This window comes from Bombus affinis, chromosome 7 (genome assembly GCF_024516045.1).
Source record: "Bombus affinis isolate iyBomAffi1 chromosome 7, iyBomAffi1.2, whole genome shotgun sequence".
In the NCBI taxonomy this organism is placed as follows: Eukaryota; Metazoa; Arthropoda; class Insecta; order Hymenoptera; family Apidae; genus Bombus; species Bombus affinis.
This window is the reverse complement of record NC_066350.1, coordinates 12788468-12803884: the sequence shown is the minus strand read 5'-3', so window position 1 is coordinate 12803884 and position 15417 is coordinate 12788468. Positions and strand designations below refer to the sequence as shown.

The 15417-nt window shown below is 40.8% G+C and overlaps 1 protein-coding gene across 7 annotated transcripts in view; it reads left to right on the top strand.

The window, feature by feature from the left end:
• The window catches only part of LOC126918608 (cell adhesion molecule Dscam2-like), a 162501-nt gene that overhangs the window by 60868 nt on the left and 86216 nt on the right, over positions 1 to 15417 (top strand). For all 7 annotated transcript variants that reach the window (XM_050726683.1, XM_050726679.1, XM_050726680.1 and 4 more), the window contains exons 2-4: positions 3493 to 3813; positions 12058 to 12219; positions 14237 to 14386. In XM_050726683.1, coding sequence (XP_050582640.1) covers positions 3493 to 3813; positions 12058 to 12219; positions 14237 to 14386 — 633 coding nt within the window. The remainder of the gene's footprint in view (positions 1 to 3492; positions 3814 to 12057; positions 12220 to 14236; positions 14387 to 15417) is intronic.

The following is a 15417-nucleotide window of genomic DNA, read 5'->3' as shown; positions in this document are numbered from 1 at the left end:
TACATAATAATACCGCCAACGTGTGTACGAAGATTCCCGTCTCTTTTTGCCCTGGTTTTCTCTCCGACCGGCCGCTGCTCCTCTTTCTCCTCTATTACTCCTTTTGTTCTTCTATTTTATTCGGGTAAAAGCTGGAACGGTGAATAGGCACGGAGGAAACGCTTTTTATTCGATCAAAAGCTTGTTTTCACCTGTTAGCGCGTGATTATCCGCTATTATTCGAAATTGAAAATACTACTTCGACGAGAGCGGGCTATTCCGATTTTTCTCTCTTTATTATTATTCTTTTTTTTATTTTCTATCCAAGCCGGTGAGGGAAAATGGAATAGTCGTGATACTAGATTCTCTCGATGTTAATCCGGATTATGAGTCCCGCGGCGGACGGCACGCGGGCGGAGCTTGAGAATGGAACAACAAAAAACGGAGGAAGGCGAATATGGAAATTTCTCGTAAACTTCAATTTCCATCGGGTTCTTCACTCGTACAATTCCTACTCGTTTCCATTGTACACCTAATTTAACTTTCCGCGTTCTAGCCGATTTCTTCTTGTTTTACCTCTCTTTATAAAGAATCAGTTACTTTGGTATCTTGTAAAGAAGCGAAAGGGCAGGAATTCCGTCGGTATTTCAATTCGTTTCCTGATATTCGGTGTCATGATATGGTATGGAACCGCTTGGCGGGTTGTAACGTTGCAGCCAGCGTACGTTTAATCAAACGTCGAATTACGAAAGAGGAACACACGGGATAGCGTGGCGGAAAGCTGAGGGATGACGCATCGAAGGGTGGGGGATAATATGGGTTTGGTCGACGTGCGTCTGACGTTATAGGAAATTAAGTTACCTTTATGACGTGAAATGGACTTCTCGGGACGGAAAATATAGAGTTACGCTCATGACGGGGCGAGCTTTACTCTTTCTCTTCGGAGAAAAATTGTTGCACGAGTTCCAAGGGGATGTAGGTCATAAGGTATTATCGTCTACATGGAAAAGGGAAGTCTTAGGAAGGTGGAACGGCGGAGGTTAAAGAAATCATGGGAAAGAACAATGGTTAGAGGTGATTCTTAACGCGAATAATACGGCTCTCGCGAAATATGATACAATTCTCTCTTTATTAGGAAAGATAGAGCGAACAATTTTCACGATCATAGCGCAGTTCGTACACTTGCGAACGCATCTCGAGAAGAAACCGAGCAGAGAAAACAGTTTCGCGAGGCCGGTGAAAATTCTTCGTTGTTTGAGAAGTCTCGTGGCTTTCACGGATAAGGATTGTCGTGTCGCGGACCGCAAGCTTCGTCTGAAGCTCCCGTGTCGAGGAGCAGTTAATTAACGCTGACTTCTCGCGGAGAGATTTTAAACGGAAAGAAATTTCAAGAGGAGAGATATTCATTATCTTTGCGTAGATCATGCATTAGAATATCTGCTGCGAACCTTTCACGTGGCCGATTTTTTCGTATGTCGTTGAAATAATTCTTAATTATTTGAATCCTTCTATTATTTTATATTATTTTAATCTATGGCCTTTGAATTTTTATTTTACTCGCATTAAGAGAAATTCTAACGTATAATTGGAATAAGAAAGTACACATATTAGTAACAATATGTTATACTTTCCTCAGTAGGAAAAATGTTGTTTCTGTCAAATTAGCAATATCAAGGCGACGAAAGCAATGCGTTAATTTTTACGATCAATTTTATCACAAAAAAATAGAGTAGCTACGAAGAGTATATCGTTTTATTTGTTTGTTAAAACATTCACGTGCTAATTAATTAGGTCCAAGTGTATTAAATTTGGTAATACTTGATTAGTACGTTCGTATGACTACAAAAATTTGGTCGCATCAATCGGACACTACGAACTAAATGTATTATTCAATTAACTAATAACTTGTTAAACAACAATAATACACATGCATAACATGTAGGTGTTAACTTCTGTCAATCGACTTAATTTCTCTCTGCGTATACAATGTGCAAAGAGAGTGATGTATCTTTTTTGAATCATCGGAGAGCAAACGCGCGCATCGAACATTATTAACTAAAATGTAACGCCACACATGGCGAAGCAAGCGAACCCTATTCGATGCACGTTCCTCTGGGTATTCAGCGTAGTTCGTTGGGCCAGCTTCCAGATGGGCAATGTTGGACGGAATGCGGAATACATCCAAGCGGACCGGCATTCCTACTTAAATCAACATAACTCGGGTGATGAATGGTTAACAGGCTTCGCGGGGGACGCAATGCGCTCCATTTATGGAAGCTATTACGGCCGAATTTCAGCGTTAAATGTGTGATTTATGGCCACCCGTATTATCTTCGTTCATGTCCCGTCGACGATACAGTGCAGCCCCTCCCCTTTAGCCGCCCCTGCGTTGCCTCTCATCGCCACTGCTACGTTTCGCTCCCTACATTTCTGAAAATTACTTTGAACTCGGCTAGCCGAGCGAAAAAATTCATCAACCGGTGTCCACGCGCTGTGACCATGATTAATGTTCTTCTAACTGCCGATTGAAACAGTAAGGAAAATTTATTTTGATCCACGCGAGAGTATTTGAATGAATCGCGCTGCCAGACTGTCCCGAATTTATGGTCGAATTGCTAATCGCGTTTCAATAAAATTCATTCGAAACTCTTCGATTTGCAATATAGCAAGGTCGTTAACGAGACTTCAATACGGTTTTGTTTCAGATAATTTCTGATTTTCTAAAGCGGGCGTTGAATTATTCATAGGGCTATTTTGAAACTATAGATAGTTAGGAAGGCAACCAAATATTTGATTTATACAAATTATCGAAGCAACATAATTTTTATTATATATGTAATCCACGTACAAATATACAGCACACTTTCGCAGCGAAACTATCTCAAGCTAAAACATTACTGTTTATGATCTACATGATAAACCTTTTTATCCATTCTATTTCTTTTGATGAAAATAAAATTGAATAGCAATTTTTACATTATTAACGTCGCCACAGAAACGTCGGTAGAATACAAAACGTTAAAGAGAAAAGGAAATAGCGTTTTCTTCCAGACAATTTCTCTAGGTACGATACAATTGTAACCTTATTCAGCTGCGAAATATCACGTTATACTATACTATCTACTTTAGCTATACTTTAACACTCCACCCTTTCTATTCCCTATTTTTATTATTTCCATCCTATATCATATCTCTACGGATTTTTCATTTCCCTAAATACCCTACTACCTTGGGAAACGATTTAACACGACTAAAATGTCCGTAGACTTAATTACAATTCACATAGAATATTATGCTAATCCTCTCAAAAACGGCAGAATGCGAGGAACTCGCATACGAACGGAAAGTGTCGGTCTGGCAACAAAAAGCCACGCAAAAGTCCCTATGAAAGGCATACTAGGAGGAGGTGTAACCAGGGAGTAGAGGGAAAGGGAGGGAGATGGGTTGGGTAAGGGTGGGTAGGCAAAGAGAATCCGCGGCTCATTATGACGATACCTGTCCCGTTTGTTGCAGGTTGCGACGCCTCGTACGAGATGCAGGGACCGAGCTTCGTGTCGGAACCGCCATCGCGGGTGGAATTCACGAACGTGAACGGCGGCAGAGTGGACTGCATAGTGAGAGGAAATCCGGCACCTACCGTCGACTGGTTGGCAGCAGACGGTGGCAGTATAACGAGTATCCCTGGAATCAGACACGTCCTTGGCAACGGGACGATCCACTTTCCTGGCTTCGAGGCCGAGGTCTTCCGACAGGACGTCCACTGGGCTATTTATAAGTGTTCCGCCGTCAACAGCGTCGGTGCCATCGTTAGCAGAGACGTCACTGTCAGAGCAGGCACGCGAAACTTCTTGCTCGTTATCTGCATTATGTTGTCTGCCTGGTATACCGCTTGCTTTCTCCTCTATCTCTCTTCCTATTCCGTTGCTCTATTGCTATCCTTGTTCAACGACCCTCGACTTTTGTTCAATTCCTGTATAAAGATCGCGGGGTTAAAACATGATAAGTCACATTTCCTATTTTCTTCTTTTTCTTTTTTTTTTTTCTATAAGGAAACGTTTGTAAAATTCAGTTCGTTGTTAATTACTCCAATGTTGCCAAAATTGTTTCTTTATTCGTTTTCGAAATTTTCAAAATATCTGCTTGTCATTTATATTAACATATTGCGTGTCTTAATAACAATTATTATATCTTTGACTTCCACGAAACTTCGTCAATTAACGAGTTGTTTTCATTTTCAATGTACTTACCGTGTACTTGTCATATTTTTCTGCTATGATGGTAATATCACGTCCACCCTGAGAAGAAAAGGAAGATCATTTGCATTCCATGAAACCGCTCGTTATTTTGATCGATCGTGTATCAGTATGTCGTCATGGAAATATTCGTTTTCCTTCATGCCGCTTTTTTCGGCCGTGGTTTCTCCGGTAAGGGCGCATCCTTGAGACTTCGTTTAGGGAGGAAAGTTTGATGGCTGTGGAACTAGGGGAGGAATCTACCATGCGTTCAACGAGACCCTTTGCGGTGCTCGTTCCACATTAAACATCCCTGGGCTCGTGGCCGTGCAAACCGAACGCGGCCAACAGCAGTTCCGTTCTTAGACGGAATAATTCATCCTTTCGATCGGAAGATGGTACGTCTTCGACGCTATGAAATATTTATTCCCATCGGGTTTGTGATTTGCTTCGTGTCGTCGCTGGCTTTGATACACCTGCGCGCCCTCTATTCCGGAATTGGCGTGACTCTGGCACTAGGAGATGAGCGGAATACGATTCATCGTGGGTAGTTTGTCGGTTGAATTTCATTCGACGACATTTAAAAAAGATGTTTCCCTTCGGTTCAAGAAGTCCAACTTCTTTCTTTCGCGTAATGGCTCCACGAGAGACATTCGTCGATCGATGGAATTGTTCGAATTTCCCTCGACGAACCGCAGCTATAAAAATAAAAACCCGTCTTATCGGGACTCGCCCTCGACGCGGTGGCATCGTTTCCGTTTTACGGATAAGCCCGTAGCTCGTTTGCGAACGGAGAATATATTCACGGTCGCTGGTTGTTTCCTCCGGCTGTTTTATCGGACGTTCCTCAAAAACCGGAATCCGTGACAAGATCCATGGGCGATGCGGAAGAAAGGGTTGGGAGTTAGGAAGATAGAACGAGGTGTCTCCGTCTTAAAAATAGAGTTTCCTCCGGGTCAACGAACCGGAAGATATCTTATCGACCTAATATGCCCGTAAATCATCGCCGCGTGAACGTAGCCCACACCTTTTCACATTCATACCTCTGCCGCGTCAGCTTCTGCTCTCCGCGTCACCGCGACTTTCCTCTCCGAATCCGCTGGTTCCTTTCCGACTCGATCAACTTCGCTGACTCTGTTCTTCCCCGGTGAGAAAAGCCTTTCCTCGAACACGATAGATAAGTGTCCTCGGAGCAAAACGGACATGATTAGCCAGCGCCGCATACCCGTTTGATCGTGAATCGACTAACAACGATGGAGGTTTCGTTTTCCTTTTCCAGTACACTTTTCCTAACTATGCTCTAACTATACCCATCTGTGATCGAAAACACGTACGTTTCGTTCATTCGTAGAACGTGTCGCTGAGAGAATGATTTTATAGGGGCTCGTTCGACCTCCACTTCCGCATCCTTCGTGAAATAATGAGGGTAACTAGGTTGATAAAGGGGCATCGAGGAGGGAAGCTCGTGTTCGACGATTGCCCCTTAACGACTGTCTCGAATAGATCACCATGGTACTATCGTTGGTTGTTTAACCAACATCGAAGTCTGTATTTCCAGGAAGAGCAAATATTGTCGCCTTTCAAATATATTGCTGCAATTTTCATTGTTCTCTCTGTATTTTTTATCCACCGGTCGATCGATATTCTTTACGCGAATGTTTTTCTTTTTTTTTTTCTTTTTTTCTTCTTTAACATCGGTACAATGTTTCACCAGGAACGACCGCTGTATGAAGTCATATTATTCGAGAAATAATTTCGAGGCTACAAGACGAGCCGTTTAAGCCATATCGTCACAATGTAGCGGACGTCTCGCGGACTTAATGCACACAAGCTCTTTCCTTTGCGCGGGCTTCAACCTGTCGTATTTTTTGTTTCCATTCTTCTTTAACGAACTATTTAAAGTGCCATCCCCGTGGCACGAGCCAAAGAAGTTAATTAAAGTCCTTGAAAGGGGAAATTACATCCCAGTAAGAAACACTCCGACCTGGCCCTCGGTAATAATATAAAAATTACTTTCCGTGTCTTTTATACCGTTTGGAACTACAAAGTGACTGCGTTGTACGTCCTCCGACAACCAGAAAAATACCCATCCTGTTTCACGAAGAGACAAAGATAATTTCTTGCGATGGGCTAAAGGAGACGAAAGCTGAAAAGACAAAAAAAAAAAAAAAAGAAAAAAGAAGAAAAAGAAAGAAAAATTGCGAAACCGAATGAATATCGGTGATGATAAGAAACTGGATCTTCGAAGATTGGAAGTTTGTTGCAGTCTCGGAGAAGACGTCGTTTAATATCGGCTTTTCACGGAATGCGCCGCGAGAATATCGCCATGAAGGAAGCTTGGGGTGAGTTTAACGACGTTTGTAGAAAAACAACGGGCCACGGCCGTATTGTTTGCCGCGGCAACGTAGCGACGCCGCGACGTGGCGCTTTTCAACTCGACTGCGACGCATTCGAGACGGGGGCCCGATTCCAGTAAGACGTCTGTTTTCTTCCATTTACTCGGCACAATGTGTACAGGGAGTTATTCTTCTTGTAAATTTCGTTGCTCTACTTTAATTTCGTGGCGCAGCGACGACGGCAGTGGTGCCGCCGCGTCGTGGTAATGAGAAATCTCGACGACCGCCTCTAGCGTAAATACCGCACGCATTCGCCCCGCGTAATGTTTACTCGTTCGAGCTTTTATTCTGCTCGGTCTTTAAACGCGGTGCTTGATTAAGATACGCCACGTTTATCGACATGGATACGTCGCTGAAATTACTTCCAGCAAGTTTCTGCGTGCTTCTTAAAGGCGTGAACAAGAATAGACGACAACGTTTCGATCAAATAGTTACAAACGAGTCTCTCGTGTCGAAACAGACGATTATATTGTGTTATATGGTTGAAATTGAGTTATATAGTATATCTTTTAGCCTTTCGCTGCAATTTAATTGAAATGCAATGTATTTTCATAGAATGATAATGATATAATGAATAACGTATGATGTTTTCGATTATTTGGCGTGTGAAATAGCTTTAGTTCGAAAGATTATTCATCTTTATCAGTAAATGGATTTGTTCAAGTAATTTCCTCTTATATAATGTAAGAATTTTTTGTGTTTTCTAGATTATTTCTTCAAGTTCGTATTTTTATAATACGGTATTAAACATTTTATCTTTAATTAATAACTTAATAATTTATTTCATTAATAATCAGTGATCAAACATATAATACTTTACATTTTATCTTTGGTTAATAATATAACATTTCATTTAATTACTAATGAATAACCAAACATAATACATATTTGCATTTTATCATTTATCAATAATTTCACATTTTATTCAATTAATGATCAGTGGCTAAACATATTATTTAATTTTGTTACTGATAAATAATTTAACGTTTCGTTTATTTAATAATCGATGATCAAACGTATTATTCGCAGTGAATGGAAGTTTTGTTGTTTGCAAAAATTAAGGAGATATACATTTTAAGATTAAAGAAATATGAACAGACTTAATGTTCAGTTTAGTAATACTTGCTCTCGGTGAATTTCTAGAGAACGGGAACGAGCAGAATACACGCGTTTTATGGTTCGCGAACATTCCTCACTGATAAACGGAAAACGTCCACGGAATTTCTGCTTTGCTACTCTCTTCGAGATCGTATAAGATACTCTGTGCCATATTCGACATGCTCGTAACAAGACGCTTAAAGTAATCTTATTATCGTAGCTGCACTACGTGTTTTCGTGCGTCGAATACTTGCTTGTTTCCATCGGAAAATGAATTCACTTCCTCCAAGTAGAGAAGAAAAAATTTCCTCCGTAAAATTCGTCTGAAAACACACGACCTTTCGTTCTTTTCGCTGCCTTTTTTCATGTTTCTGTTTCGTCGCCATCCGTTGCGACGAAGCGAGGAAAGAACGATTATTTTTAATTTAACGTGACTCTCTGTGTCATTCGCAAAAGGTGGAATTTCTTTCGAGTTCCACAGGCTGTCCTTTTATTCGGCGAGCGGACGAAATTCGCGGAAATTTTATACGGAAATAATTACGCGTCCCGAGCTCGAGTTACGTCGCAGATCTAATTCGACAACGGTGCGCTTTGGGGACCCGGCTAAACGAGCGTTGAACTTCGTCAGAGAGAACCTACGTTTTCCAGTTTCACCTTTCGTTTCTGCATCTCGACAAATACCGTCTATTCATTAGCTCTCACGATATTTCCATAGCTATTCGATTGTGTAGGATTTCTCTTGTATAATTCACCCTCTTACGAATCATGCATCGTAAATTTTCACCCTGCTCTCTATATAACTTTGAACTGAATTTTCTATTTACTGGAAGTCGTATAGCCAACCTCTCTTCGTGTAGGTATTCCAATCGAATGTGAAAGATTTTCTCTCGAGTCGAGTTTTTCATTGCCCATTTGGTCCATCGTTCGATTATACTGTTCTTTACAACCATACGACGCGAACGATAGCGATGATATAATTGCAACGTAGCAGTGCGTCTAGGAAAAGACTCTTGGCTCGTCTCCGCGGAAAATTCGAGTCGGTGGAAAAAGAAGGCGGTTTTCGTGGCAGAAGGCAAACCCTCTCTCTTTCTGACAGGTAAATGTGCCGCTGTGGATGCAGAGAAGCCAGAGTTAGTGTAGGACGGATGGGGCCGGCTGGAGTCGGTCGTTCCTCTCTTCCCGTAGGTTTCATGGTTTGTAAATATTACCTGCCACGATACGTCTGCCGAGTTTATGCTTGGCTTGGTTGCCGCGTAACCGAGAGCCGTGTGATACGGGGTGGTAGCAAGCTTGGAAGCCGGCGCTGGAAGCAGAGAAAGAGGGAGAAAGCAGAGGCGAACTCACCGAGTTTTTACCCCATTCTGGAGTCTGAGTGCCTCGCTCCGCTGACTCTCGAAACGGGTTGCACAGCCAGGTCCTACACACCACCACATTTTCCTTTACCCACCGCCTACTACTACTATTCCTACTCCACCCTCCGCTTTCGCCACCATCTCTTTCTCCGACAGGCTATTCCCTTCTAACGTGTCTCTTTTTCTCCAGCATCGGTTTCTCTTCGTTCTGCGTCCTTGCTTCACCCTCTTTCAGGCCTCTGCTCTCTTGCCAACCTTTCAGCCGAGACCATCAACTTACGCGGAACGCTAGTTCATGGGTGGATTGGGACAGCCTCGAGATTTTGGATAAGATACCGCTATCCTTTTAAGGGTTTCAAATTCTGCTTCTCAATCTTCCACCGAGTTTCTATGCTTTCTATCGGTTCGGAGATTTTTCTTGCGTCGATTAACGACCTCGTGGAGAGCAAAGGGGGAAAGAAAGACACAGCGTCATGCGGGTTTGATATTGGGGAAAGGGACGATGGTATTCCATCTTAAGAAAAAGAGGCTACAATTCGGTGGTGGTTCCCCGGCGGATCGATCTACCGTTCGTATAAAGGAAGCATGGAAGTGTGACTCGTTTCTTTTTATTTTCATTTTCTTTCGTTCTTCGTGCTCCCTTCCTCCTCTAGGAAAATTCCAACGGGAAAACAGGAAACGGACTTTTCTTAGGGATACATTTTCGTCACAGTTGGTGTACGTGTGCGCCAGGGCTAGTCTCGTTTGTGTTAGGTAATTATCACGGGCCTCGTGATACGCCCTTTCTTAGTAAATAGTCCGCGGGCGCGTTACACCTATTTTGTTTCTATTTACCTTCAATTTTCATTATGACCTTTTGAAAGAGCACCGCAATCCTATAGAGAGCTTGGCGTCGACGGCCTCGCCGTCATCGAGATTTTTTTAATTAAGAGTTCAGATCCGCTTCATTTGGAGTCTGTCCGCTTTTATCCGGCTTTCAACCATCCACCGTAAAAGTTGATTCTGCGGCTACGGGTATCAACATCTTGTAGTTGCAGTCGCACAAAGCCTCTCCGGATTTAATTCCGAGGTATCGCCGCGGCGCCCTCCATTTCCCCTTACACCCTCGCCGCACCACTTAACAGCTTTTCTTTCTCCCTTTTCTCGCCTTTACCACCCGTGTCCTTAGCAAGCTTCTAGCGCAGAGACAATTATGTTGCGCGCAGACTTCAGGAACGGATTCGTACTGCTGGAAAGCCTCGAATCTACAACAGGGATCGACGAAGACCTTTCATGTTTTTAACATTTTTAGATTTAAAGATACGACGGAGATAATTTGCATATCGTTTCGTTTGAGTAGTCGAATAATAGAATATTATGATAATAAATATTTTTAAGCGGCGCATTAGGAAAAATAAGAATAGGAATAAAATTATATAAATGGAATTAGAAAATATAAAGATTGGAATATTCCTTGGAACCTGCAATAAAATTGCAGAGTTCCGGACAATATAAAGCGAAGTAACGGGGAAAAAGATATTAATTTCGAATTCTCTTCCATAACCGATGCTGAAAATCAAAAGTCAATAATGCAAATCGAACGGAGTGAATTGCAAATGAAATTTTGCGTTAACGAAACGTTGGCATTTAATGGATTAATATATCCACGTGATGCAGAGATCGTCGTAGAGTATTACGTCTTCTGACGAATAATATATATATATAGTGACTTCCTGGTTAACATGACGTTATCATAATTATATTAAATAAACAGCACGCGGACTGCGTAATAGAACATGCCAGTGTGCGTGCTCGTTTCGAGAATTCCGCGAGAAATTCCGTGCTGTTTGCCCGTGGAACATCCATATTTGAGGTCAACATTCTTAGATGAAGCGACAGTAGTACGTATCTCCCGCATGCATATTTGCTACTCTGGAACGAGCTTCATATCGATTCGTTGAAATAATTTAGTCTTCGTCGGCGAAAACGGCGTACTAAAAGCGGCGTATTCGCTACCTCGTACGGTTGCTAGCAGAAACCATCTGATATTCTCGCTGGAATTAACGAGTAGGAAAAATGAGTTTCGAGTTGGCGCGTTAACATCGAGCTACGCAATGGCTGGAAGACGAATTTATCGAAATCCTCCTCTCCGCCCACCCCCAACTCACTTTCGCGGATCCATTGTAATAAAATAACGAAATCGTGCACAGCTTCCGGTGTTTAATTGATACCTCATGAATTTATGGGATACGTCAGAATGGTACAAGCATATGAAGTCCGGTTAATGAGGATCCGCTTAGTCTCGATAAAAGGGTACAATTCGTTAATTAACGTTGAAGCGAAGCGAATTCTAAACTATGTCGTTGGCTGTAAGAAAATCAGTGCGATATATCAGATAAAATATGGAACCTACAGGTAGCAGTTGGAAGAATTACAGATGACATCAATGTGAAAAAAAAAAAAAGAAAAGAATTCTCTTTCATCGTGCCAATACACATTCGCACAGTCGAGTGAGAACAATAAGCTAGATCGAATGAAAGGGTACAAACGAACTTTTGTTTATTTCGCTGCAGTCACTACAAAATATTGAAGATAAAAAATCTCGCCTCAAAATAGTAACCTGTTAATATTCGTGATCAAAATTGCGACAATATTTCAAGAAAGGAACTGAAGAATTACTAAAAATTAATAGTTCTCCAAAACAACAATTAATATACTATTTATCGATAAATGCTGTAATAAATATTTGAAAATTACACGTAAACACGACGTTACTCGTGGAGTGACTCGATAGCGTAATGGCGTCGCTAAAATCTTGAAAATGTTATATATTATTAATACCAAATATTAAGTATTAAGTATCATTAGAAAAATAATAAGTATCGTATTTTAAAATAGCTAGTAGAATATTCGGCATAGTTTGATGGTGGCTCAGAGCTTTTCAAGAATGACAAATCCGCCCCTGTCGGCCCTGCGCTTTCAAGACACGCTTTCGAGCGGCTGGTTGTTTGTGTGTTTCAGTGGTGAACCAGCGTTACGATCCGGAAGTGCAGTGTCCCGGCGGTTTCCTCGGCAACAACGTACTTATGCGATGCAACGTGCCCAGTTTCGTTCGCGACCATGTTACCATTACGTCTTGGCTTCAGGAACCGTCCTTCAACATCTACCCGTCCACGATGGGAGGTGAGTAAACACCAGAAACATCTCTGGTTATCCCCTAATGATGTCTGTTCATAAATAAGAACGAGCAGTAGGGTGAAATCTCTCGGAATGAATATCATCGTCTTTCAACCGGTTATTCTTGCGAATTTATATTTGTATTTATTCCTTTTATGAAGTCGGATGAAGATAAAAATCGTGGGTTTGACGTACTAGCGACTTCTTCAAGGAATATTCCGTGAATATCGAAAACATCTCAAGAATCCTTAAATATAATTGAACTGATCCGGAGGCAGGTCGGGTTGTCTTATGCAGATTATGTCTCTATCTTGCGATACTTATAACGTGATTAGATTATGGTTGTTTATACAGGCTTAATATGCAAGGAATGTATGATGTTCGTGCGCGTGAAATATGCAAATGTGCATGAAAAATATGCGAAAACACGCGTTATCTATGTTTCATGTAAGTCGAATATTATCTACGATAGAATATCTAATCATAGATATTTGACAACAATTTTCCAACTATTTCGATATTTATAGTTTGTGTCGTATAATAAATTACAAGAACTTTGTTCAAGCCTTCAATTGTTAACTGACGATGATTGGATATAATACACGATGCTCGTCTATCTTTTGCGGTATTTACTTTTAACAAAATTGAAGAAAACTTTCGTATATTGTACAGTTTACGTGATACACGTGTAATTATGTAAGAAATTTAGTCAAATTCGATTATTCCAATTCGAAAGATAAATTACTATATTTAATACTCAACAAACCGTATAGAATTTTGATCTTGTCAAAGTTGTCACCCATTACGTATTATTGTGATGGACACTTTATGCAGTTATGATAGACCGAATCAATTTGATGATGTAAATCTGCTACAGAAACATTAAACTTGCAGTTATTCTTGTATGCGATACTAGAATTCCATTTATCTGAACCCGTCTGGGGACAAATAGTTCATATTACTGGAATTCATATAACAGGAGTTCTCTCCATTATCTATTATTTTCATTCGCATAATTGAGGTTCACGTTCAAATAAATGGATTCTATCGGTAGAATATCAATTAGAATTTCGTTTGAACAAATGGAGTTTGAAGAAAATGAATCCTACTGTATATACTTAAACATAATTTTTATTTAAATGTAATTTATCTGCTTACATTCTAAAAGTATGAATTTGCTTTTTGATCAAATTACTCTCGCGAATCATCAAAAATATATAATATCAAAGTCTAAGTTTATCACAGTCGTTTGAAATTTATTTTATGGAAAAAACAGTGTCTGTACGTCTTGTTCTCGGACACAACGTAGGGTTGACATTGCCGATACGCCAAGTTTTCGCCTGAAGCGTAGCGATTCCGTTAACGAGACAAACTTCATTAATTATGAAGCAGTTCGATCAGGTATGCTTCACAGTTTTGAATGTGTTCGTTAATAAACCAGGCGGATCTATTAATACACTCATCAATTGCAGTAAGACGATCGATAGACGACCAAACTTTCGTCGTTGCACGGTTGGAATGAGTTCGAAGTTGAACGAACTCGAGGAACAACCGTCGGAAAAGCAGAGAGTCAAATCAAAATTCATTACCCCGATTCGTGCGCTTGAATTCAAAAATTTAAATTTCAATCAAAATACTTGGAACTAAGTTAAAAAATTGGAATCTAGAGTCGATTTGAACTCGAAGAAACTTTCATTTTACTTGTAATTATGATCGAAACGTGATTTCTGTTCACATGGATTTATTATCGCGACTCATGAACTTGAACTTGGAAAATTAAATTTGAATCTAGGAATTAGGGTTTGCGTTCGAAAATAGAAATTTGGGGCCATCTTAAACTCGGAAAAGCTTCATTCTCCAAGCGATTGTAATCAAACGTGCGTTCTAATTCCACAAAATTGTCACAATTAGCAAATTTAAAGTCAAAGATTCCAGTTTGGAAGATTCCAGAATAGGTGCGTGCTCGGTGAAGTTTTCGTTTCTTCTTATGATTATGACTGAAACGCGATTTTTGTTTCCACAGACGGTAAATACCATATGCTCTCAAGTGGCGAGCTTATGATACTGAATATCACGCGGGAGGACGCAGAGCGGACATATCGGTGCAGGACGCATCATCGTTTGACGCAGGAAACGGTCGTCAGCAGCAACGTCGGCAGGCTTCAGCTGACTGGTGAGTGCATTAAAATTCGTTTTGCGTAGCCTCCGATAAGATAACACGGTTTCGACTTGACTCACACAGTTCTCTCTGAATTGATCGAAAATTCATAACCCGGCTAAAATATGTTTATCATATGATAATATGATAGCATGTAAATTAATCGATACATATAGAGGTCCACCAAGGATCGCTACTTTTTTCTCATTTACATTTATGAGGTTACAAGGGGAGTATCGTCGACGGGCAAATTTCATCTGACAAAATTCTGAGGCTTTACTTTCTCTTCTTTTAAGCTTATTAAACTTCAGAAACCTCCTTTTTTGGGACTGTTTAAAAATACTTTGAAAAAAGCAAGGGCATTTCAAAGGCAGCTGACTTTACTTTGGCTACATTACGTAGTAATTGCAAAATAAACAACGTTGTAGACATGGTTTATTAACAAACGGCATGATAGAGCAAAGATGGCACGGAGTATAACACGCGCGTTGAATATTTTTCCTTCGTTTACCAAAGCTGAAGCAAAGCTGGGTAAACAGCGGAAAAAGTGAGAAAGAAGGAAGGGAACAATATTTCCTGTCCGTTAACACACTTTCTTTCAACGTTTCCCTCGTACATTTTCTGAAAGCTCGAGGCACGTTCCTTCGAAGCTTTGCCCGTTAACTCGACTAATAAAGTTTTAACACGAGCCGAGGGACGTTTTAGCGTGAACCGAGGATGGTATTAATAAGAGTATCGAAAGAATAGCATCGTCCTCTTGGCTGTGTTATCGAAGGATCCATCGAGGCACAGAAAAGTTTTCCCCTTTTATCGCCTTTGGATAGGCGACGAGCAGATACACGCCAGTGGAAACTTATTATTGCAGCTCGATGCGATATTTACAAATTTCTTGCAAGCACCGTTGAATATTTATGAACCGATTACCCTCCGTGGAGAGCGTCAGATGCCGTGCATTTCATTCTTCGATCCAATCCAACCTTCTAGATCGATTATAGAAGCCACGATTCAAACTTGATCTCCTTCGAGTGCGTGAATCCATAATTGGA